Here is a 26,748-nt window from a genome sequence, read left to right as displayed (position 1 = left end):
TTTTAAAGACTTTATTAAATGGTGAAAATGGAGTGCTTCAAGGTACTCTCACAGAAGATGACCCCTTCTGAACCAGCAAAGTAGAGCATAAGCCAGCTTCAAATATGTTAGCGTCACACATCAATAAGATTCATGTAACTGGTCATACAGACAGGGCATTATCCTCACATACTACAATGTATGCTCTTTTTCTCTCACAATTCCCAAGTATTCTTTCATTGAAAGATCTTCTGTTCAAAGAAAGAAGCAAGCAAGTAGCCATGCCATTTCACAGCCTACACTTTGTGCACCTATTGATGGATGTGTTTATTGAGGTAAGGGATTTTGATTGGATGCATGTCAGTTCTGGGTTGTGTGACTGACATTTATGATGTGTGTGTCTCTCAGCATGAAGGCTATTAAGAAAACCCATCTGAAAAGGATGAGACATGCAGTTATCAAGATAAAGTGGCTTTTACCAAAATAATTTAGGAATAACATAGACACCCCTAGGGCATTCAACAGCTGTAATTTTTCTAGTGGAGATACTGCTTACACATTGTGTTTACTACTAGAGAACTCAACTCCAGAATGTACTGTTATCAAGCAGGGAGATCAACTTGTTCATATTCCATTGAGAGAAATGTTTGTCTCAGTTACTATTTATGTGTTTTTTGTTTCTTTGTTTATTGCATTTCTGTACCGTTTTTCTCACCCCTTGGGGGGACTCAAAGCAGTGTACAACAGAATAAATGGCAAAAATTAAATGCCAAAACATACATATAAAAACAATACATAACCTATCTAAATTAACATAGCTATGAATTTAAACCATTAAAATCTACACAAAAACATAAAACATGGACATAAAGCATATTAGACATTGCATCAATCCCGTGGTTGTCATTTAGCTGCTTCAGTAATACTATCAGTCGCTGAACACCTGCTTGCATAGCCAGGTTTTGAGTTTTCTGAACACCAGGAGGGAAGGGGCTGATCTAATCTCACTAGGGAGGGAGTTCCACAGCCAAGGGACCACCACCAAGAAGGCCCTCTCCCTCAACTCCACCAGTACCACCTGCGAAGGCAGGGGAACTGAGAGCAGAACCTCCCCGGCCGATCTTAACAATCAAAACAGGTTCATAGAGGGAGGTACGTTCGGACAGGTAAGCTGGACTGGAACTGTTTAGAAATTTATACTAAAATATTTGTTCTAGCAACGGACTGACTGTGCTTAGTAAAACTTAAAAGCATATTGACAATAGGTTTCATTCTCCCATAGTATGACGATCATTGGAACCATCTATTAATAAGACATTTAACCAAAGTATATTACTATAACAAGCTGCTTACAAAACGTAAACATAGCACTGCTCCAAGTTATTCTCTAAAGTTGCAAGCTATATCACACTTATAAAACTATTCCTTCCCTCATTGGCGCTCTATATATGCTGTTGATTACATTAGTTATTATGTAAATTCATTTTAAAAGACAGGTGATTAGTCAAGAAGACAAAAGAATGTGTAGTGAACTTTTTACAAACATTAAGGACAAGACTAAATGTTTCCTAACTTTCCTACTTTGTGAGGAAACTAGTCTCTTGTTAGCTTTTCACTTAGTATTTTAGACTAGAATTTGGCATAAAGAGCTACTCTAAGTTCTAGATTGGCCAGACAAAGCAGAGGCACTTACAGATGGAAAGCAGAAGGAAGCCTTCGACAATACAGAAGGAAGGATACTTAAATCTCCCCAAGTTACCTGAATTTCCTTTCCACTCCCACCAGTCCTATTTCCAGCCTTGTCCCTTCATTAGGTTTTCCAGTCTAGGGGGAAACCTTAGCAACCTACATGTGCTCTGCCCACAGCTCCCTAGTTTGGCTGTCAGAAGAGAATAGCTCACTAGCTATCTCATATTTAGGATTAAATATTTTGTTAACATTTCCAACCTAAAAAGCTAAAACTAGAAACAAATGGCCATTGCCTTCTTTAACAAACACAAGTGATAGAAACCAATTATAATAAAATTCCTGAAGTTAAGAAAGAATTGTAACCCAGAATTTTTGGATCACTGATAAAAACTTATTTATTTTGAAATGTGATAAGGAGAATAAAACAATTCAATTGCTTGGAAATGTTACACATTGTTTACAATTATTGATTTTCCAATTTTCTGTAAATATATTCAGACACTGCATTAAATTATCTTAAGCTTGCCAACTCTTACTGCATTTTTTTCATAATTTGGAATATTTCAAAAATGCACCAGACTTCATTTTAACATTGAAAACAGGAGGCAGGGGTTACCATGTAAACCCAAGTCGTGCCTTAGTATCACCATATCCATGTTCATGTAAGAGTTTCATATCTCGAGCTTTGTCACCAATATATGGCAACTTCATAGAATGCTTATCAGGTGATTGAACTGGTTCTTTATGATAAACTGATTCCCTCATTGTGCCTTCCTTCGCTGCTTGGTAAAGAGGGTAAAGATGTTGCGTTGTCTTGGATGCTTCATCGATGACTTTCTTTGCATACGCCTGGAATTCCTGCTCCTTCCACAGTGCAATGCGTTCTTTTTGCTTTTCATATTCTAGCTCTTCTTGCTTCTCATGTTCTACTTTTGACGCTTTTTCCGCCTGAATTGGAGAGCAGAGAAGAAAGTATATCCCCAAACAGTTGTATAATATATCTGAAATCAAGCTATGAACCTGTGGAAGTTCTGAATTCCTCACCACAACTTTTCAAATCACAGACACACTTGGACATCATTTCGAACATCTCAAATCTCATATTTTGTCTATATCCTTAACTATGTCTCCTTTTATTTTAATCTGCTTTTTGCAAACTGTCTTGAGTCTCAGAACATGAGAAAAGTGGGATATAAATAAAGTGATAGAGGGATGGAAAGGAAACTAGGAAAAATCATAAAATACACCCAGCCAAAAAAACCCAACAATATAAGTGAAATAAAAGATTTTCATTATGTGGGTTAAAGCATTCAGCTGCTGAACTTGCTGACCAAAAGGTCGCAGGTTCGAATCCGAGGAGCGGCATGAGCTCCTGCTGTTAGCCCCAGCTTCTGCCAACCTAGCAGTTCAAAAACATGCAAATGTGAGTAGATCAATAGGTACCACTCCAGCGGGAAGGTAACAGCACTCCATGCAGTCATACCGGCCACATGACTTTGGAGGTGTTACAGACAACGCGAATTCTTCAGCTTAGAAATGGAGATGAGCATCAACCCCCAGAGTCAGACAGGACTGGACTGAATGTTAGGGGAAAACCTTTACCCTTACTAAACAGCTATTTCATATATTAAATCTCTGAACAAATGTGAACCAAAAATCTACAAGCTTGCTTAGTCTTGGCTTCGTGGATTGCAAATTTCCACCCCACTCTTGGTTTCTTTCTGTTTGTTTGTTCCTGCAGTTTAAGGCATAATCTCTTTGGTACTAGGGAGTGTGTCAGTGTAGTATGTTTTCCTCTGCCAGTTACTGAGCACACATCCAAATTGTGAATACTCCATTAGTTTAGTTTAGGCCAGGCCTTGCCTTCCATCCTCGGACCATCCCACGCTGTTCAGTAGGGTCCATGAACCTCTGCAGAGAAGAGACACCCGACTTCCATGATCCCCCTACTTGTGTCAGTCAAGATCCAAACCTCCCCCACTATGCCATACTGGTGATTATCCTGCTATGTAATGCTAGATAGTTGTCCAGTAGGAACAAAAGTTCCTATCCCTAATATATTTGTCATACAATATGTCAGTCTGGAGACGAAGGAAGCCTCATTACAAGTCAACAGTTTCCTATCACAAAAATACACGAGCTGTCTTATTTTACTTCAGAATACTTCATACATTTAAAAATGTCTCACTTACTATTTGTGTAACATGGGCTTCTTGTAATTTTAGATTTGCACAGTGAAATCTATGTTTCTTGTCCTTCTCCAGTTCTTGATAGATCCGGTCTGCTTCTATCTGTCCCTTAAGTATTTCTTTGGCTTCTATTTTTTCCTGTTTTTCTTTTTCTTCCTTCATTTTTATCTAGAAAAACACAATCCAATTCTTAATCCAAAATAGTAAAAGCTAGTATTTCATTCCCATGGACTGACTTACCCTGAGTTAGATATAAGTTGTTCTTGTATCTTGGGCAATTTACTCCTTAATATTTTTATTTGTAAAGCAAAATTTGCTAAACATTTGTCATGTAAAATATTCAGGATCACACTTTCATTTGTCTCTAAAACACATGTATTAAATGCACAGCCTGTGGCCCGAATCTGGCCCACTGCATTTTATGTGGCCCACAAGGCGTTCATTGCCAAGGCAACATAGTTACATTTATAGTCTTACAATTACAAATGGTCCTTTGAAGGCAATCATAAATGAGTTTGGCCCTCTGCTCTAAGAGAAGACATTTTCAGAAAAAACCACAACATTTTCAGAAGATATTGTATGGGTGTAGCTTACCACACCAAGTCTGTGCTCGTTAATGGATTTGAGATCAGCTTTGTTTTTTTCTTCTCTTGCTTTGCGTTCATTTTCAATCTCCTCTTCTGTTTCTGCAATCTCTCTCGCGATACGCTCATCTTCATCATCAATCTTCTTTTGCATCTGCTTCAGGAGCCGGTAAGTAATATTCTCTCTGTGTACCTCCATTAACCTGCAACAGTTCAGCAAATGTGGGCAGCACCTCACTGTTTGCATGCATGCAACAAAATAATCTGAGGTATGCCTTCATACTGAATAAAAACAAAACTCCAGTCAAAGGAGGATGCCATTATCTCTACTAGTAAATATATGACCAAATTCAAATGACTCCCAACCAAATCAATGAATCAATGGAACATATATATTGACTTTTGCCATTCTGCTATGGAATCTACTCTAGCTGTGAATAGCAACAGGATTTAGGTATTAACTTGATGGAGGCTTTTCTGTCCCATCCTTGACTGACTTAGTGAGGAGCACATGTATAAACCACTGTTATTTTCCCCTAGTATAAGATCTATTTTGAGGAAATGTGTATGTTTAAAACAAAAAAAAAAACTTCTATGTTTAAGGAGGTTTTTAAGATCAAGTCAGGGGATTCTGTTGTTTTAGCTATGAATAAGTTTTAAGGGGTTTAACTTTATTTGTAAGGCAGTTAATCTCCATAAAGAACATTGTTGGAACCTGTTTGAGATACTCAACTCAAGCATTACTTTCTATTTCATATTGTTTGCTCAAATACTTTATTCTTCATTGCAAAGGATGCGAAACACAAGACAATCATCTAAGTTTAGACATCTTACTGGACTAGGAAAAGGATGAAATGTAAATACTGTGATATATAGTAGATGCTTAATTATAGAATTGTAGAATAGAGTTGGAAGAGACCACATGGGCCATCTAGTCCAACCCCCTGCCATGGAATTATACTGATTTATGCTTTATTTCTACTTTTTGAGCTAAAGGGATTAAAGGGAGGGAAATCACACCACATGTAATGTTGACATAAATCCTTAGTTTTCTTCTACAAACAGAAGAGCTCCTACCTACAAGGACACAGACCCAACAAAACTTTCACAGAAGGAAAAGGAGGGGAAGAATGTTTTCAATGATTTCTGCTCTCCTCTACTGCAGACTATACCAGTGGTTTTTTTTAATGTTTTAATATGCCAGAAAACACAACAATATCTATGGCCTGTGGAAGCTCTTCAGAGACTGGCAGCTGATAGCTCAAAGGAATGGTATTGAATGCCTGAATTTGCATAGCAGTGGCCTGTACAACTCACAGTGTCCCACAATGTCCATTCTCAATTCTCCCAAACAGTCTTTCAGAGCTTTAGATGCTGCCGGGGGAAGGGGTCCAAACTTCCTTCCCGTCTTATGCTAGTTGGAGTATACTCTCAGTTGATTGTGTTTCAGTTAAGACCTAAGTTATGATCTGTATGTTGGGGGGGCAGCTTATCACTATTGTTATAAGGAACTTTAACAGTATAAAAATAATACATGTATCACTTTATTTGATTAGCTACAACAAGCTCATTGCAGGAAGAAACTAAATAGAGATTTCTTACCCCCCCCCCCCACCACCACCACCAAAAAAAGCCCCATTATATCACTTTGAGTAATTGTACAGATATAGTAAGTAATATAGAAACTGAAAGAATAACAATATGCATAATATTCCAGCATACTATATAGGTGAAGCTGAAAGAATGCATGATACTAGCTGCATTTCCTTTGATTTTGATCAGGTATTTAAATAAATCACTGATTTTGCCTACCTGTGTAGTTCCTCTTCCTTTTCTTTTCTCAACTTAGCCATAGCTCGCTTTGCTTGATAATGACGTCGAATTTTATCATCATTTTCTTCTTCTTTTTGCTTTTCTATAGCTTTCAGAGTTTTCTGATCAGCAACGTACTCCTTTAAATGACAAGTCGCACACAGAGAAAATAATTTGCTGACCAATACAGTCACCAAAAACTCACTTTCCTTGAGCTCTTGCCTCTACACCACTCAGTGGAATAGGAAACAACAGAGCAGTGGCTCCGGTGCAGCTGTTCCATTGGGATTTGCTGCATCAAGGCATCCCACGGCTTTAAGGAGGTGGGTCTGAATGAAGCTAATATCATTGCCCCTCTGCAATTTCCAGATTGCAAGAGGGTTTGGTGTATTTGCACTAATTAAGCCCAGCCTAAATAAATGCTTCATGGGCATCAGATCCTGAATGATCTTGCAAGCTAAGCAGAGTAGGAGTCCACCAATGAATACAAGGTGGTGTAGGCTATATTCTAGTAGAACCGAGAAAACCACCTCTGAGTATTCTTTCTCTACGAAAATGGTGACTAAAGTCACCATAATCCACAGTGGCCTGGAGTTAAATACATGCAGGCATGCATTATAGCATCTAGTTTGTGGACAAACAGGACCAGTGAAGAACTCAAAGGATTTTCTCTGCATATCTTGTCCCACAGAAGCTGAAGAGTACTGTGGTGAAAGGAGTCTCCATGTGGAGCTATCCTCATCAACCCTACACCCCCCTTCCTCCTGCACAACCATGTCTCCACACATGGAGGTTGTAGGTAGATAAACCATGCATACCTGTCTACTTCTAGTTTCAAATTACACTGCCCAACACACATTTTGATGCCTTAAATGTTCTGGGTATCTTTTCCCTGCTGGTTCCAAAAATGATTAATTTCCCCCCAATAGCTCTAGTATTTAAAATACTGAAGATATGCCATATACCGGTCTGTCTGCCCATGAAGAATCATGCTAACCATATCTAAACTAAAGCTGACGAAGTCTATCCAATGCAATTTTCTGAATCAGCACCCCAAATAACCCCCAGGAACTGGCCTAAAACCAAGACCCCAAGAATTATTCTTTTTTGGTTGGGCTATGTTATTTTTAACGTCATGAAAAAGGTAAATATAATTAACAAAGCCAACATAAACAAGCAGGGATCGGGACACTGGGAGTTTTAAAAACAGAAAATTGCCTTGAAAAGCTCCCTGTAGTGATTATGGAATAGTGGGAAGGGCTTTCATAGTCAACAGTGAAAAAACATATGATTGCATTTTCTATTTACTAAAACATCTAATATCTTAAAACATCAAATAACTGCAGATATGCTCATGGCTTATAGAACACTAATTTTTAGTTGTCTTTTTTATTAAAAAATTCACAACATTTATAGCAGTCAGAACACATTAAAATTAGAAACACAAAAGCAATACAAACAATACACCAGATATATACCACTGCCATGTGTTCTGCCCAAAGATAGCAAAGAGGAACTACCATTAGACTTAATGCCAACATTTAAAAATTTTGTCACTTATATGTCATTATTTAATGCCGTTGCCGTTGCCCATTTTTGGTCAAAAGATATTTAGCCACCTGCACACCTTCTATTTTTATCAGTTTTATACTAATTTATGCAATACTTTTGATACAAAATAAATAAATAAATTTAAGAAGGAGCAAAACAATGAGGCCAACAATGTTATAATTTGGGATCAGGAAGACCTTGCTGAAAAGGCCCTCTTTCTTGTCATCACTCTCTGAGTTTCTATTATAGTAGAATCTAAGTACTAGAAGTAAATTCTCCTATTTTTATGCAGAAATCTGTTAGTAAGTTGTTTAGCTGGTGTGTTCACAGACAAAATATCTAAGTGTTTATATAACTAAAATCAGAAAGTATTCCTTAGGTCCCAACTGCCAAACATTTGACTATGGGGTTATTGCTACGAACCAGATATGCCTGTCTACGTTTAAGTTTTTGCTTGTACTCCTCTTGCTCTTTCTGCATCATTTCCAATTGATGTCGCCTGACCAGTGCCTGGATCTCTTCCCCTTCTTTTTTCTCTTCTTGCCTGTCGATTTCTGCTTGATGTTCGTGCTCTTTGATCCTAAAATGCACACAAAAGGGAACAAGATAATAAATGAACACATATTACTAAAATCTAACAATACAAATACAAATAAAAGTTTTGAGTTAAAGGCAGGGAGCAGTTCAGGAGTCATACATCCAGGTCAATTCTGAGAAGACCACGGCATCTTCTGCACTGGCAGAATTAGCCAGTTTTACAGATTAATGTTACCTTTCAATCAAATTGGTGACTAACACTATCCAGCACTACTCAGTCCATAACTTCTACCATCTAAAGAGAAAGTGATTATTTGGCTTTCAGGCAGGGAAGATTATTCAGAATGTGCTCTAATGAACAATGTCATCTCTTACATTAATAGTTTATATCAATACAATAGTAGCTGTTAATCAAATACCCCATAAGAAAAAAAACCCCAACAAGCTAGTAAGATTTATTTTATACCTCTAAATGCTGAACACATTCAGATTCTAGCTTATGTATTTAGAGGGGAATTGTATTCCCTTAACTAATCCTTATTTTATTAAGTGGAATGTCAAATGGGTGATCTTGGTTATATTTACTGTTCTAACTGCTCCTTGCTAAGCTGCAGTCTCTTCACGTGGCGTTCCTTGATCTTTTCCTCCTCTTTTTGTACAGCTTTTAGACGCTCCTGTTCTATTTCTTCATGCTTACTGCAGTACAAGTTTTCTTTTATCTTTTTAAATTCAATTTGCGCATCTCTTTCCTTCATTACTTCAGTAAGTAAAAAGGCTTTCTACAAAACAAAATATGAACATTCAACAAAATAGTCTGCTTTCTCAAAGCTGAAACATGAAAATGAAAGGGGGCAGAGATGAACTACATTACATGGAAGCCTTTCACTCTCTCATTTTCATAATGTTGTTGCATTTTGGCTTTTTCTATAAACTCTTTTCGTTTATGTGCTTGGTACTTTGCTTCTTCCAGGTCAATGTTTCTTCTCACTTCCTCTTCCCTTTCTTTCCGTAGTTTTCCTGCTTTCAGTTTCATTTGTGACATACCCTGTAGTGAAGAGCAATACCTGCCATTAGGGGGTGTTATTCAAAGGCAAGATGGGCCAAAACTAACATCTTTGGAATGTCAGGCAAAAGGGTTGTTGTATGCCTTCAAGTCATTTCCAATTTATGGCATCCTTAAGGCGTATCTATCACAGGGGTTTTTTTTGGGGGGGGGGGGGGTGTCATTTGCTTACCTCTGAGGCCAACAGAGTGTGACTTACCAAAAGTCACTCAGCAGGTTTCCCAGTGGCTGAACAAAGATTTGAACCTTAATCCCCAGAGTCTTAGGGCCCTTCCAAACAGGCCCTATATCTCAGGATCTGATTCCAGGTTTTCTGCACTAAGATGGATTATATGAGTCCCCAGTGCCAGACAATCCAGGATACACAGAAAACCTGAGATCAGATCCTGGCATATAGGGCCTGTCTGGAAGGGCCCTTAGCCCAAAGCTCAAGCCACTACATCACACCACAAACAGTTTGAGCTCTCATTCTACTCAAGGGTAACATACACCACAGATAATCTAGGATAAACAGAAAACCTGAGGTAGATCCTGTGATATAGGGCCTGTCTGGAAGGGTCTTTAGTCCAATGCTCAAACCAATACACCGTACCACAAACAATTTGAGCTCCCATTCTGCTCAAGGGTAAAGTACATCACAGATAATCTAGAATAAACAGAAAACCTGAGATCAGACCCTGGGATATAGGGCCTGTCTGGAAAGGCAAAGTGCACCACACTTCAACATATTAAAGTGAAACCTTTGCTATGAAATCCAATAACAGTTTTGTTTTTCTCTTATATGCCTCCTTTTCAAGGCAGTATTTGAATTAATTTCCATATAAGTAAACTTCTGCAGCTACCTTGGCACAACATAAAACTAAACATGTTTCATCAGAAGTCCTAATGAATTCAATAAGGTTTACATAAGGGTAGACATACATGTTTATAGCCTTTGGCACTCAGTTAGAAGCAATCTCACTCATCTCAGTGGAACTACTTTCTAGAAAACACATGTAGGATTGCATTGTTGATTATTTATGATAAATCAGAAAGAAGCAGGGGATAGCAATTCAAGATAAGTTCTCTCAATTTGAAAACCTTTCTTCTAATAATACATGCTAAAATAGCATTTGTCTTTTTAGCTGCAACATCATGTTACTGCTGGTTTATGTTCAACCTATAATCAATGATAATCCCAAGGTCCCTTTCACATGTTGCACTGCTGAGCCATGTAGCTCCTGCAACCCAAATTCCGCCTGTACATTTTTGGGTTTTGTAGACTAAATGTAGAATTTTGCACTTGTCTCTTGAATTGCATTTTAATTTCTGCCCAATTTTATAATTTATCAAGATCTGCTAACAGTCCTTGTTATGCTAAAACCTTTTTGACTAACAATTATTTTGTCTTACTCTGCATTAGAGGAAAAGATATAAATACATTCAGACATTCAAGGAGGAACACTGGTAGTGAAATGCATATTTTTCCCTTACTGCAATAGTGTTGGTCCAGTTCTTGACAAGTGCTTGAGACTTTAAATGTAGATCTTTCCGTGCTTTCCTTTCAGCACGGGCCTGTGCTACTTCTCTGGCTCGAGCTGTGAGGCTGTCTTGAATCCTTTGCCATTCTGCCTTGGACAGTATGGCTATTTCGTGAAGATCTACTCCTACTGGGAGAAATATTCCCTCCACTTCATCCTTTTCATCTTCTGTGAAAAGAAAAAAAAAAGATTTATATACCGCTGTCTCACTTTAAGGCCAGAAAGTCATAATTTTAACACCCACCTGGAATACCAATCCCTGTATGTAAGCTAGGTAGAAATTATGTAACTTCAAGTGTTGCTGAACTGCAGCTCCCAAGATTCTTTGCCACTGGCTGTGCTAGCTTGGGCTGCTGAGATGTGAGAGTTGCAGTCTTCTAATTAAAATTACCATATTTCATAGAACCCAAGGCACACTTTTTCTTGTTTAAGGGAGTTCAAAAACGTGGTGCACCTGAGATTTTATGGCGCCTTTGATTCAAGGGTTTTGGGGTGGCTTTTTAAAAAAAACTGCCTTATTTTTGAGATAGGAGGTGGAGGTGAAGGAGCTCCAGTGACTCTGTTAGGCTCCCACTAATTTGTCCTCAGCCAGAGGGCTATTTACCATCTGGTTGAGTTAGGTACTGCTTCATACTTCCACTGCCTCCCAATGGATCCATAGACTTAATAGCCTTTATAGTCTCATGCATGACTTGTGAGTTTTTTCAAATTCCCTCAACAGGGAAGATTGCACTACAAAGCCACTGTGTAACAAAAACAAGATATTGTTTGTGCATACAGAGGAAATTTTTTTAAATATTGTAAGAATTTTTGCCCCAAATTGAAGCTTCAAAAGCAGGGTGTGTTACCCATTCAATGGCACCTTCCAATTAGGTTAAATGTGATATTTGGCAGTTCTACCAGCTATAATATGTCTAGGCTCCACAAGTAAGCTGTAAATGGAATTGCTTGCATTTCACAGCCAGGTGCCTCCAGTGGCGCAGTGAATTAAACCCTTGTGCAGGCAGAACTGAAGACTGACAGGTTGGAGGTTTTAATCTGGGGAGAGTGTAGATGAGCTCCCTCTGTCAGCTCCAGCTCTCCATGCGGGGACATGAGAAAAGCCTCCCAAAAGGATGGTAAAACATCAAACATCCAGGCATGCCCTGGGCAACGTCCTTGCAGGTGGCCAATTCTCTCACACCAGAATTGACTTGCAGTTTCTCAAGTTGATCCTGACATGGGAAAAAAATAGCCTGGTGGCCTTACTGTTTACTTTTCCTGTTGTTCCATAGGATAAGATGGTCCCATTTTACACATCTGAGGAAGAAGCCTCTAGTAGTCCACAGCAGTATTATAATATAGTTGGGTAGATCAAAAATAGCTTTTGTAGTGTCCTTAAACATCTTTGAAGTATAATGGGACACCCTCAATATCGCAGGGCAACAGGTACCCTCCACTTACACCTAGAAAGAAGTCTACTGCAGCAGATTCAGAAACAGGAGGTATCTTTGTCAAGGAGTGCATCTACACTCTAAAATTAAGGCAGTTTGAAGCCACCTTAACCTTTATGGCTCAATGCTATGGAATCCCAGGAGTTGTAGTTTAGTGAGGCGTCAGCACGCTTTGGCAGAGAAGACTAAAGAACTTGTAAAATCACAATTTCCATCATTCCATAGCATGTAGCAGGTAGAAGTGGTCTCAAACTGCATTAATTCTACAGTGCAGATCCACCCAAGCTTCCTCTCCAGTTCCCATCACACAGAAAAGGTAGTGATATTACAGCATGGCCAGGACACACCTTATGAATTATGGGATAAGCTTTTCAACTACGGTGTATGTCCAGATGCAGTGGTCACTGGCTCTACAACAAGAAAAAGGGTTCAGAAGAACATGAAGGTTTGCCTCTTTCTGATGATGATCATAATAAATGAATTACCAGAATCCAGAATTTTAGGACCCTCCCACACAACCATGTAACCCAGAATATCATGGCAGAAAATCCCACAATATATGCTTTGAACTGGGTTATCTAAGTGCCCTTCCACACAGCCTTATATCCCAGATTATCAAGGGAGAAAATCCCACATTATCTGAGTGTGGACTCGGATAAACCAGTTCAAAGCTGATATTATAGGATTTTCTGCCTTGATATTCTGGAATATAGGGCTGTGTGGAAGGGCCCTGAGTCCATGCTGCCATATATTCCCGTTCAAGGCAGATAATGTGGGATTTTTTGCAACTGTGTGGAAGGGGCCTTTGTTGGAGGTGGATTGTGTCTGTGACAAAAGAAACTCATTTTAGGAACATGTCCTCTACCTGGGTGTTTTGCCTTAAAAGTTTATTGAAACATGCTCATGGTGATAAACAGTTACATAAAAATAGTCACATGCTGACCAAAATTTTGTTCTTGCGTGCCTTCAAGTAATCAATACCATATGACAACCCTAAGATGAAACTATCGTAAAACAATCGAGGCAAAGGGGGTTTAACACTTTCCTTCCTCTGAGGCCGAGAAAGTGTTCCTTGCCCTCAGGGCCCTTCCACACAGCCATATAACCCAGAATATCAAGGCAAATAATCCATAATATCTGCTTATCACTGAGTTATATGAGTCCACCTATATTCCAGTTCAAAGCAGAAAATGTGGGATTTTATACAGCTGTGTGGAAGGGGCCTAAGTCACCCAGGGGGCTTCCATGCCTTCCACCTCAAAGCCACAGTTCAAACCACTACACCACAATGAGTGCCAAAATTATTTTAACCTGGTCTGTAAAATAATAAAACACCATCGAGGGGGTGGGAGCAGAGGCGGCCCTAGGTAATTTTCAATGGTAAGCAAACAGTATTTTGGCGCCCCCCACCCCCAACCAATCACTGTTATATATATTTACTGTTCGTCGTAGGAGTTCTGTGTGCCATATTTGGTTCAATTCCATCATTGGCGGAGTTCAGAATGCTCTTTGATTGTAGGTGAACTATACATCCCAGTAACTACAAGTCGCATATGTCAAGGTCTATTTTTCCCCAAGAGTGCCTCAAGAGCGCCCCTGGGCAAAACCAACTATACTGCAATTGTTTACTTTGCGTATGGGTTGAGCCGCCCCTGAGTGTGCCCAAACCCCAGATCAAGCCAAAGTTGAGAACCCAATCTCAAAACTTTGCATAGTGAAGTTCTAAACCAGGTATGGACAACTCTGAACTGCTAAAAGGCTACCATAGACCTTCATAGGAGACCTTTGAGGGTTGTCCCCCATGTCACCTCCTAAAAACATCAAAATAATCTACTCTCAGAGGTGGCCCTAGGTAATTTTCAATGGTAAGCAAACAGTATTTTGGCACCCCCCCCCTTCCCAACCAATCATTGATATATATTTTCTGTTTGTCGTGGGAGTTCTGTGTGCCATATTTGGTTCAATTCCATCATTGGTGGAGTTCAGAATGCTCTTTGATTGTAGGTGAACTATAATCCCAGTAACTACACTTGCTGCATTTGCTCCCTTGCCGGGCCCGCTTTGGGTCTGGAGGCATGCCTGAAGACCCCGGCGTGTGCACCAAAAGTCACCTCTTCTCCTGACTTTCTCCTCAGCCATTGGGACCGAGAGAGAGAGAGAGAGAGAGAGAGAGAGGTGGAGATGCCCATCTTTCCTGAAGGTAGGCGCAAAAACAAAGGAGTGGGCGGAGGTGGGAGATACCTCCAGCCGGAGGGGCTCTCTCTCTCTCTCGCTCTCTTGGTCCCAATGGCTGAAGAGAAAGTCAGGAGAAGAGGCGACCTTTGGTGCGCATGCTGGGGTCTTTATTTATTTATTTATTTATTTACAGTTATATTCCGCCCTTCTCACCCCGCAGGGGACTCAGGGCGGATTACAGTCAACACATATATGGCAAACATTCAATGCCAGTTTGACAAACAACGTTTAACACACAAATACACCGAGGCTATTTAACTTTTTTCTGGCCGCCAGGGGAGCTGCTGCTTTTCATCATCCATCAGTGACACCGATGAAGTTCTTCCACATTCCACATTCCCCGGAGTCTTTTTTCTTTATGGCCTCATAAATTAGTTAAATTTAGCCTCCCACACAAGGTGGTACCTTATTTTCCTACTTGACAGATGCAACTGTCTTTCGGGTTGCAAAGGTCGACAATGGGCTACACCAATGGCTGGACGCCCACTCCAGCCCGGGCTGGCTTCGAACTCATGACCTTTTGGTCAGAGTGATCTTAATGCAGCTGACACTCAGCCAGCTGCGCCACAATCCCTGTCTTCAGACACGCCTCCAGACCCGAAGCGGGCCAGACACAGCGGCTCCACCCCTTGGCCCACCCGCGGATTGGGGAGAGGAGAGGAGGCGGGTGGAGCGCCGGGGGATTGGGAAAGGGAGCCGGTCATGGGAAGGGATCGAACGCGGAGAACGATTGAGTGCTGGCTCGCTCGCGCACCCGGTGGTTGGGTGGAGCAGGAACGAGAGGGGCTAGGCGAGGCTCAAGGGCCCGGCCCCTTTGGGAAGAGGATCACCCGGCAGCGAGGCAAGAAAGCTGAGGCTCCCCCCGGACTGCTAGGGCTGTTGTGAGCTGAGGGGGCGCTCCTCAAGTGGCAGTCGAGGGGCATTTACAGAGGCGCCTCTGCGCCCCTGGCAAAAAAAAGTGTTCTGCGACCGCTCACTTCGCGTAATGGACGAGCCGCCCCGGGTGGGAGAGTAAGGCAGTTGCCTCACCGCTTTATCTTTTGCCTATGTGGTATATCTAAGGGTAGAATGGATGTAGTTTGACACCACTTTACACCACTCCGGTGGCTCAGTAATAAGTCATCCTGGGATTTGTAGTTTGGTGAGGCAGAGAGGACTAGAAGAACTTCCATAGTATTGAGTCGTGGCAGTGGCCAAACTGTTGTCGGAGACTTTCATGGCGGGAATCACTGGGTTGCTGTGACAGGATAGGTAGACGCAGCCATCTTCTTCGCGGCGTGGTTTCCATGGAGACGCCGCTTGCTCCCGTGCAAGGGAAAGGAATTCCTATTACTGCTGAGGCCTTTTTATTGCTTTGAGTTCATTCACCACTTCCCCTCCCTCCCTCCCTCGCTCGCACTCACGCATGTCCTCTCGGTTTTGCCCCCGGGGCCTCCCGAACCGCACCGCGGGCCGCAGCATCGTCCCCATGTGCTCCTCCGGCCTCCTCCGCACAGGCTCTTCTTCTTCCCCGGGGAAGGCCTGGCGCGGCGTCCCTGCGGTTGCCAGGCAACTGGGGTTGGGGGGAGAAAGAGAGAGGATTGGAGAGAGGAAGTCTCGCGGCGCTTGCTTGGCAGAATCACGCGGCGCGAGTGTCCTCTCCGGGGCGCTCGCTCACGTGACCCGGCTGGGCGAAGATGTTGCAGGTTAGTTTGGCCGACGCTGGTTTGGGGGAGAGCCGCGGGGGAAGGGGCGCTTTCACTCTACGCTCTTTCTCTTTCCCTCTTTGCCCCCCCCCCCCCCTCACACACCGCGCGCGCTTCAAACAGGCCTGCCATTGGCCCGCTGGTGCCTCGCTCGCGCCGGGCCTTAACGAACCCGGCGCGCGCTGCCATTCCTTGGAGAGCGAGCCTTGGAATTGGACTCCCCACTGTAGCATTCATGCAGTGTGACCCCCCACTTGATCTCCCCTGGCTCAATGCCGTGGGGCCCTGGGACTTGTCTGGTGAAGCACCAACACCATTTAAAGCAGGCATGGGCCAACTGGAGCCCTCCAGGTGTTTTGGACTTCAACTCCCAACATTCTTCACAGCCTCAGGCCCCTTCTTTTCCCTCCTCAGCAACTCCCGCCATTCCTCACAGCCCCGGGACGCTTCCTTTCCCCCCTCAGCAATTCTACCATTCCTCACAGCCTCAGGCCCCTTCCTTTTCCCCCTCAGCCGCTTAAGTGACCGAGGAGGAAAAGGAAAGGGCCTGAGGCTGTGAGGAATGTTGGGAGTTGAAGTCCAAAACACTTGCATGGTCAAGTTGGCCCATGCCTGCTTTAATGGCCCTATAATACTATGACTCCCAGAATCCCACAGTGTTGAGCCAGGGCTTTTAAAGCAGAGTCACACGTTTCATTCTACAATGTAAGCCTCAGAGGATTGCAAAGGCAAATTCCCTTGGAATGCATATATCCTGACAAACCATTTGGAGTTTTGGTATGACCTACTGTTTCGGGTTCTTTTATTTGCACAGTGCATGTGTGTTGAGGATACTATGTAAATAAGTGATTTGGATCCGGGATACCTAAAGGTAACCTGGATCCGCCCCACACACTTCGGTCTGGGTGGTGTCTGCTCCAACCAGCCAGAACCCGACTGACAACCATCACTCAAGAGGATCTTTTCATCAGCCACCCCACAACTGTGGAACAACCTGCCAGTAGAGCTCCGGCTGCTAAATGAACTGTCAGAATTTAAAACCATGTAAAGACCTATCTCTTCCAGCAGGCCTACCCAAACAGTCTCTAAACATGAATTTTAAGTGGCCTTTGTTTGATCTGTTTTGTGTGTTTTAGTATGTATTTCATAGAGATACGTTTTGATATGTAACTTTTATGGAGGTATGTTTTAGTGTGTGTATTTGTAGCGTTTTTGCCCCCACCTCGAGCCATGAGGAGAGGCGGGAAAGAAATAAAATGATGATTACTGTCACAAGTGCAGTTGGTAGAGATGAGGGAGAGGGTCTTCTCGGTGGTGCATGCCCCCCCCCCAGCTTTGGAACACCCTCCCCAGGGAGATCAGACAGGCCCCCACACTGTCCTCCTTCTGTAGGGATCTGAAGACTTTAATGTTTGAACAAACCTTTGAGAACGTCTAGCCCCAGTGGTCCACAATCAATGACACAGCACTGAACTTTCATCCCATGCCCTTTTCCTTGGCCAGTTCCCTTGTCTTGTTTACAGTCTGGCCATGTCTTGCGGTAGTTGTCACCATAGGTCACTGGGCGTTGTTCTGAGTTTTAAATTGCTGTTTTTAAATGCTGTAGTTTTTACTTTGCATTGTATTGTGTGTTTATTTTATGCTTTATCTTGGCACCTTGTGCCATATGTAAACCATCCCAAGTCCCTTTGGGGAGATGAAGGCGGGGTACAGAAATAAAATAATAATTATAATTATTATTATTGTTATTATTATTATTATCATTTCACCTTAGAGTCGCCAGAAGTCAGAAATTATTTGAAGGCACACAACAATAAACTATACCTTTTAAGGCTGAGCTGTGTGCTGGCTGCAATGAACATTATGAGAAACCTCTGAGTCTTTGTGAAACAAGCAATAAATCATATTTTTAAAAACCTTTTCTTGAGATATGTTGTGTCCCCATACATCTCATTATTACAACTTATGTATTTGTTTTTATTGCTTATAAGGGGTTTCTTTAACCTCCGATTTGCTAGTAAAACTGAATTCCTGTGTTGTGAAATGATACATGTCTAAAAAGTGTGTCATCAGCATGAAGTGTTTGGAAAGCTTTGTTTTAATGGCTGTGTAGAAGAGGGCGTTTCAGCCAATGTCACTTGGTGCCTGGCTGCCTGACCAGCAATACCTGCTGAAATGCCCTCTTCTACACAGGAACAGATGCTCTCCCTAATTTTCACTCTGCGAATCCCCACTTTGCACAAGGCAAACCATGTTAATAAACTCCCTAGGAATAAAATGTTCCTTAATCATATCTTGCTGGGGACTGAAGGTCTTCATCAATAAAACCTACCTGCTCTAATTGACATTTTAAAACACAAATCTTACGATGGGGTCCTTGGGTTTTTGCTGTCAGAGGTAGGTAATATATTATTTGTATACCCTTGGTAGATATTTATTTTTATTTTATTATATAGTATTTATATGCCAGAATTCCCTCAATGTGCTATATATTACCTCCAATATGGGAAATAGTGTGTGTTATACCAGTTACTGTGGTGTCCAGATGGAGGATGCACTTGCACTAATGTCCTGTTTTCTGAATTCCCAGAACCAACCCGTTGGGCTCTATGGCAAGCAGGGTGCTGAACTAGATGGGCATTTGGCTCCTTTTGCATTAGTTTAGTGATGAGTAGCAAGTATCACCTTGGATGAGAATCAGTTACGGTTAGATAGCTAATCAGGCATCTTCTATCTTTTCTCCACAGAATAAAATCACTTGTTCACCTTATCTACTGCTTTGGAAAAACAAATCACCATCTGAATGAGGAACACTGCTTGCCCTCAGCCTGTCACTGTTTACTTCCATAGTGAATTTTTCATCCCAAAATGTAAGTAGCATTTGCTACAGAGATTGCAGGGACTTTGGAGGGTAAGGATATTTATTTCAGGTAGTTTCCATTAGTGGGGATTAACAACTGTCTGCGAAGAATGTAAAAAGCAAGGCAAAGTTCACTATGAACTGTCTCACCTTAAAACTATTGTCAGAACCTGTTCCTTTTTTTCTTGCACTGGTTTTATGTTATGTAGCCTCGAAACTAATCACATTCACAATTTTTTCATCCCTTTACTGTAATGAACAACTAAACTGTGTGAATATGTGCTAAAATTATAATTTAAAAAAGCAAACACTGTTAGGATTACGGCATCACCTGAGCTCTGTGTTCCCATATCCAGTCAGTATCAGAAACAATATTTATTTAGGTATGTTGTGTTCTCACATGTTTTTTGTTGAAAATTAAAATCCACAGAAATATGAAATATAATCAAGGATATATACTATAAGGTTTCCAGCAGCTGTCTAAGCATTTTATGTCATTTTTTAAGTTATTGGGAAAGTTTTTCTGAGAAAAGGCGCAGAAGGATTCAGCGACTCATTTGATAAGGAGACTTTAAAAAGCAGCCACTAGCAATTAGTAATACAATGCAGGATCTATCCAATATGATTGGAGCAGTGTTTATCATTACATTGTGCTTTTTTATAAATTGTGAAAGACCAAATCCTTTACAGATGGTTTTAAACTAGTCCAGTCCTGTAAGCCTACCCGCCCTCACAGGACTGTTCCAAGTATAAAATGATGTATTTCGTCCTTAGTGCCTTGAAACACAGTGAGGACAGGAGGAAAATGTAAGTCTTTTCATCTTTCTTTATGTGCAGCCATTGTAAAGTGCCCTGCATTTATGTTGGAACAAAACTGAAATACATTCACCACTTTTAATCTTGAGACCCTTCAATGAATTCGGGTTTCAAACATCTGTCAACCAGTGAGTACCATTGTGTTGTTGCACGTTAGATTGTTTTCCCTTTTTAAAAAAACTACTGCTGCTATATTGAGAAAAAAATACTGATTTTCAGAAGCTAATTGCATAATCTTAAATTTTAACCAAATACCATAAGTTGTGTTTGGTCTGAGAACTACTTTGTAAACTAAACTTATTAATTTAACTTGCATTTTATCACTAGAGTAGTTTGCTATTTTAGCCTATTTCAATAGAAACCACAAACACTACTGTGACACTTCAAAAAGAAATGCAACTTGCTGTGTGTTGTTGTTTTGTGTCTGTGTGTATATAGTGTATACTATACACATTTAATAATATGCTTTTGTGTATATTACACCCTAGTGATTTTAAGCCATACTTTCTATATGGTCATAATTTGTTCTGCATTTGAAACGCATAAGGGATCGAAAATACTTGGATTTTAACCAATTCATTATTTACTGTATATCATTAAATCTAAGGCACACTTTTTCCCATTAAGGGGCCTCAAAATGGGGTGTGCCGTGGATTCAATGGCATCTTAGATTTGCCATTTTATTTTGTTTGGAACCGTCTTGACTTTGTGAGAGGAGAAAGAAGGCCACAGCTCCGAACACCTCTTGCAGTCCCCCCTCCCAATTTTCTCCTTAGCCAGACAGCTGTTTACTGGTCGTCGTCTTCTTCTTCTTCTTCTTCTTCTTCTTCTTCTTCTTCTTCTTCTTCTTCTTCTTCTTCTTTAGGGTTTCTTTAATTTTATTTTTATTGTGCAATTTTCTGTGTATTTACTGGTCTTCTTGAGCTAAGTGCCACTTCCTGTTGCTGCTGCCACCTCCCCAGCAGGTACATAGAGCTAAAAAAAATAGACTTGTGCAAACAAGATGATTTCCAGGTGGAAGCAAAAATAAAGTATTGTGCTGGTAGAGAAAATTCTTTTAAAATGATCAAAGAAGATTGCTTTTACCAAAACAAAACAGGGTGCACCTTACCTTCTGTGACACCTTAGATTCAGTGAACTATGGTATTATTTCATTTTATGTATCCCAGTTTTCTTCCAAGAAGCTCCACATATGTGGTTCTCATCTTTACAACAGTCCCGTGAGCTCGGTTAGGCTAAGAGCAAATAAAGGTTTGAACCCAGTTCTTCTTATTCCTGATTCAATCTTTTATCCAAACACTTTGTGGTTTTACAGAATTCAGTGTCTCGTAAATTCTTATTACTTTGAAAAACATAGTAAAATGCTGAGGTTGTAGCCTGATCTGAGAGTAAGGTACAAGTTTATTTTCCTGACAGAATATTTTTTTCTAAGATAATGAACAAGTATACTATTATTTTTTTAATCTTTCCAAGGCCATCATCAAACTGTAATATAATTATAGGAAGGCTCTTCGACTTCATTACATATTATCAGGGTGGTTTTTAATGTATTTTATTGGGGTTTTAATTAATGTTTTAAAGCATTTGCTAATATTTATGGTTGTAACTTGTTTGTAATTTTTATATTGTATGTTTGTAATGGTTGTAAGCTGCCTTGGACCCTTGACTGGGGAAAGATGGGGTATACATTTCATAAATGTTTTTAAAAATGTGGTTATACATAGCACCTAAACACATTCTCCTCATTTTCAGGGTTCATTCATTCAACAGCAATGAAGCTTCTTCTGGTGTTTGATTTTGACCATACAGTTGTAGATGAAAACACTGATACCTGGATTGTGAAATGTGCGCCTGCTTCAAAACTTCCTGATGAAATAAAACATTCCTATAAAAAAGGACATTGGACGGAATATATGGGCAGAGTCTTCAGATACCTGGGAGACAATGGAGTGAAAGAAGAAGAGATGAAAAGGACTATGACAACACTCCCTTTCACTGCAGGAATGAAAGATCTCCTGGATTTTATTGGTAAACACAAAGACTTTTTTGACTGCATAATTATTTCAGATTCCAATGCAGTATTTATTGATTGGATTTTAAAAGCCGCTAATGTCTCTCACCTGTTTGATAACGTGTTTACAAATCCTGCAAGCTTTGATGGCAGTGGCTATCTTACTGTACAGAATTGTCACATTCATGATTGTGTAAAGTGCCCTGTCAACCTCTGCAAAAGAAAAGTCTTAGAAGAATTTGTAGAAACCCGTTTAACTTCAAGTATGAAGTACTCACAAATTATATATATAGGTGATGGCGGGAATGATCTGTGCCCAGTAATGTATTTGAAAAAGAATGACATTGTTATGCCAAGACATGGATATACGCTGGAGAACATGATTTCTCAGTTGTCTCAAAAACTTATTCCTGTGGAGGCATCAGTTGTCAGCTGGTCATCTGGCATGGAGATACTGGAATATTTAGAGTTGCTTATAAAATGATAGTTCTTAGTAATGGCGATAAACAGTAAATAAAATGGTGCTGCTATTTTGATCTATGTATGGTAGGATCATTTCCCTCTGAATGTTAGAAAATTTAACACTTTGTTTACACCACTTTAATTCATTGTCTTCCCTTCTACGTAGTCAGTAATTGAAGGGAGATGGGATGGATGGGAAGTGGACTTGAAAACGGGGAGGAACATAATGAATGAAACAGATGCCAAAGTAATTGTCAAATGTAGTTGCTATGTAACATCTATATAAAGGAGCAATATGGTCTGTTTTATGACAAATTAGGTCTCCTCTAATAGTTTACAGGTCAAGAAAATGTAGGTAACTACTTTTCAGAATATTATTTTCTATAAATAAAAAAATTGCTCAAATTCTGCAAAATGGCAAAAACCACTGGTAGAAAGTGAAAAGATTAGATTGCCACAAGCCAAGACTGGGCTATGGTATCCCACTTTCAGCAGCAGTAATTTTCTGTCCATCCGTTAATTTTGTCTAAAGGCATATGGGTGAATTTTTGTTGACCTAAATGAAATGTGGTTTTGGTTTTTATTCTTACCAGCACATTTATGTCCTTACCCTAAGATCCCTATTATCGGCAAGGTATCTAAATACCTTCATTGTATGTAAGTAAGAAGACATTTCTTCATAATCTCATCATATAATTTATTGTAGACAATTATTTTGTGTGTAACAAAAGGTTTCTTGCACATCTGTACAGCATGGCAGCTGTCTCTCCTCCCATTTAACAGATACTCTTCCATTTAGTCAATAATTATCACCATTCTGTATCAGTATCAGATTAATTGGTCAAAAAGCTACAGGTGATGTAATGCACAGGCAGTATCAGTAAGGAACAAATAGGAGCAACATTTACTTTGTACTTTCATTTTTTTACTCATCCTTACTATGCAAATGCACTGTGAGGAATTCACAGCCAAAGATGCAGTGAAATAAATATACTTCCCTTGAACTCCTATGTGCAAGATTGGAGGTTCAAGGTGGAGACATTGCAAACAATTTTAGATAGTTTGAAACTGAGTGATTACTTGCTATCAGTAGATTTATGAGAAGCTTATGTTTCGATCACATAGGCAGTCACGATCAACTCAGGGCACTTGTCCTTCAATCTGGCTTCAGCACCCAGGGTATTCACCGAAATAGTAGTTTCTTTGATAGTGTTTATTGAACAGCAAGGGGCCCAGTTGTTTCCCTAGTTAGATACTAGCAAAAATAAAGGTTTCCCCTTGATATTAAGTCTAGAAGTGTCCGACTCGCGTGTGTTGCTAATCTCCATTTCTAAGCCGAAGAGCCGGCATTGTCCATAAACACCTCCTAGGTCATGTGGCTAGCATGACTACACGGAGTGCCGTTGGACACCACCTTACTTAAAACTGAGTGCAGAAAGGTTAGCAAAGACTTCAAACTAATTTTGCCGCATCTCCAAACTTATCAAAAAAATGCTGATAAGTTTAATAAAGAGTCAACTAGTGTCGACACAGATCACAATCTTTGGATAGAATAAGCAACCAGTTTGTATTTTATCTTTCAATAGAAAGAAAAAGGAAAATAAAAGAAGAAATAGTCACTTTGAGAAAACAGTAGATTTAATGCATCTGACCAAAATACTAGGGATAGTCATTGCAAGTATTCAAACAGCTCTGTGCCAAGGTTTCTCACCAAGACATTGCAAGTGTTTATGAGACCTTACCAGAAGGAAGTGATCTGGAAATTACACATCTTTTAGCAGTTGCAGAGAGATAGATCATACAGGTTTACTTTGAAGTTCAATGGGACTTACTTCCATGCAAGTGCATATAAATCTGCAGCCATACATTTCAAATTAGGATTTTCCTAAGATGTTTGTGTTACTGAGGCACCATATGTATCTTTGCTAATACCTGTGAGAGTATCGCCAAGAGTTTCTAATCCATTTTCTCACCATTTAAAAAATTATTTGTTTTTAATGAAGGTTTTTAAACATGTAATATATTGTGTTACATTAATCTTTCTCCTATTGTGAAAAAATGATTGTGTTAATGTTTTTATTGAATATGTGGAAAAGCATATTTAGTATATGTATGTTTTGAAAGTGGCAATGAAAACTGTGGAGCGTAAAAACTAAAAAGATAGCTGTTGACTAGCTTCCAGTTCTTTCATGGCAATCCTCTTTTTCAAGAGTTTCATTATCTGTCTTCTAAAATTCAAATTTTGAAGCTAAAGGGCTTGGTACAGTGAGCAATAAATATTTGTGAAAATCCAGCTTTCACTGACGTTGTTTTGTTTGAATACAATGTGCCTGCTGCAGCTTTTGGAGTCTATATATTGTTTTGAAATGACAAAGACATAACTGTAATTTATCCTGTTTTGTAGTATTTTGTATTTAAAGATCAGTGCTTGTATCAATAATAATTAATTAAATATTTTATTAAGTAACTACATTGCAATGTCAAATATTTGGCTTGATATTAACATATACTTGTAACAGAAGGGAGCAAGATATGTTTACATATATAAATAAATCTGATGTACAAAGGTGTTGTTCCATGAACATGGTTAGAGGCTTTTGCACTCAGTCATTGTAAAAGAACTATGCGATATGTGCAAGAAGAATTTCTCAGTCTTAAAAAATTATTCCTTGGGCAATGCTTCTGAAAATAAGAATACATTTATACTGTGGTTTAAAATACTTATATTTCAGTGCCATTAACCTTAAGCGAGGTAAGAGTTATTGTTAAAATAATAAAACAAATTCTGGAATAATCTAAAACTAGTCCATGTCCTCTTCAATTTTCATCCATTTCTGTTGCAGTATAATTTTTTGCCTTATCAGGCTAAGGAAATTGTGGAAAAGGATTTTATTGGCACTGTATAATTACTACAAAAAGGCTGTTTTGTGTTTTTGTGAAGCTGAACATTGCTAAGTCTTGGCCTTCTTTCTGAACATCTGTTATATGTCTTGAGCCATGGTGGCGCAATGTGTTAAACCCTTGTGCTGGCTGAACTGCTGAGCTGAAGGTTGGTGGTTTGAATGTGCAAGATGGGGTGAGCTCCTGTCAGCTCCAGCTTCCCATGTGGGGATGTGAAAGAAGCCTCCTACAGCATGGTAAAACATCCGGGTGTCCCCTGGGCCATGTCTTTGCAGACGGCCAATTCTCTCACACCAGAAGTGACTTGCAATTTCTCAAGTTGCTCCTGACACGATTAAAAAAAAGCCAGTTCCCAGCATTTTTGTGCTTCCACCTGCTCCTTTGCTGTGCTCAACCAGACTCAATAAGTTTAGGAAATAGTACCCAAAGTGATGCTGTGCAGATAAAAGATGATATAAGTCGCAGAACTGTCTTGATTCTTAATGGTTCCCACTGAATTCTGTGGCATAGTACACTTGATGTGGGCAACATGGCTGAGCTTATGAAAGCAAGCTATTTTCCCTTTTTGCTTTGCCATGTTGAGCCCTCTCTAAGTGGTGGAAATTATCTATTCTTTCTGCTCCTTCCCCCTCTATGACCCCCTCTATCTCAGAAACATAGGAAATTCACAACATATTAAAATGTGCTAAAATGGCAGAGTAAAAATAGACTTGGCTTGAGCTCACTGGCTTAAGAAATATTTAAAATTAGTATCAAAACCATGCAAATGGACTGATTTTTTAAAAATGCAGTGCTTGCTTCTCAAAGACTCAAGCAGCTTAGAGAGTAATCCAATGATGGGGCTATCTCTTACCGGTTGGTTGCCACCCATCTTTTTTTTCTGCTGGGAAATCACAGCTGCTCCTTGTAACTTTATAAAAAGGTGGTGGGTGTAACTGAAAGGTTCCTGATGGAAGCCTTTGGCAAAATGCACTTCCCTCTTTGTCAAATTCTCTCTTCTCAGCAGTGATCTAAAACCAAAGGTTAACAAAACAACGAAGGGAAAGCTGTTGTAGGTAGGTTCATGGAATCATGGGTTTCTAATTTTCTGCTTTCATAGTTAAGATCTGAAATTAGTATCGTTTAGCTTATTAAATGTACACGCCAAAAGTGTGCACTCAGAATCCCCTCCATGGGTGCACCTACACTGTAGAATTAATACAATTTGACAACACTAACTGCCATGGTTAGATTCTATGGAATCCTGGCAGTTGTACTTTGGTGAGGCACCAGCACTTTCAGTGCCAAAAAAGACTACAAACCTTGAAAAACTACACCTCCCAGCATTCCATAGCTAGTCATGGTAGCTAAAGTGGTGCACATGTGTGGGGTGAGGAAGAGCATGTAAGGCTGGAGGGAGGCTCATGCCAGTGACTCCCTTC

General features: G+C 40.1%; 2 protein-coding genes across 3 annotated transcripts; one reads left to right on the top strand and one right to left on the bottom strand.

Moving 5' to 3' along the window:
* On the bottom strand, nt 1-16,200 carry CFAP210 (cilia and flagella associated protein 210). The gene is made up of 9 exons (XM_060778738.2): nt 15,996-16,200; nt 10,878-11,092; nt 9,213-9,386; nt 8,927-9,120; nt 8,228-8,384; nt 6,254-6,393; nt 4,452-4,644; nt 3,861-4,025; nt 1-2,616 (listed from the first exon to the last, which is right to left on the bottom strand). Exons 1-9 carry the CDS (start codon nt 16,060-16,062, stop codon nt 2,281-2,283), a joined length of 1,641 nt encoding a protein of 546 aa, XP_060634721.2. The 5' UTR covers nt 16,063-16,200; the 3' UTR covers nt 1-2,280.
* PHOSPHO2 (phosphatase, orphan 2) lies at nt 16,195-25,220 on the top strand. 2 transcript variants are annotated; one of them, XM_067471690.1, is made up of 3 exons: nt 16,195-16,277; nt 19,025-19,147; nt 21,706-25,220. In XM_067471690.1, exons 2-3 carry the CDS (start codon nt 19,081-19,083, stop codon nt 22,446-22,448), a joined length of 810 nt encoding a protein of 269 aa, XP_067327791.1. In that variant the 5' UTR covers nt 16,195-16,277; nt 19,025-19,080; the 3' UTR covers nt 22,449-25,220. The 2 variants fall into 2 exon arrangements, with proteins under 2 accessions (XP_067327791.1, XP_060634731.2); XM_060778748.2 differs by lacking the exon at nt 16,195-16,277 and adding an exon at nt 19,975-20,081 and having other exon boundaries at nt 19,028-19,147.
* Nucleotides 25,221-26,748: the final 1,528 nt, after the last annotated feature.

This window comes from Anolis sagrei, chromosome 1 (assembly GCF_037176765.1).
Source record: "Anolis sagrei isolate rAnoSag1 chromosome 1, rAnoSag1.mat, whole genome shotgun sequence".
Lineage (NCBI taxonomy): Eukaryota > Metazoa > Chordata > Lepidosauria > Squamata > Dactyloidae > Anolis > Anolis sagrei.
This window is presented reverse-complemented; position numbering and strand designations above follow the sequence as displayed.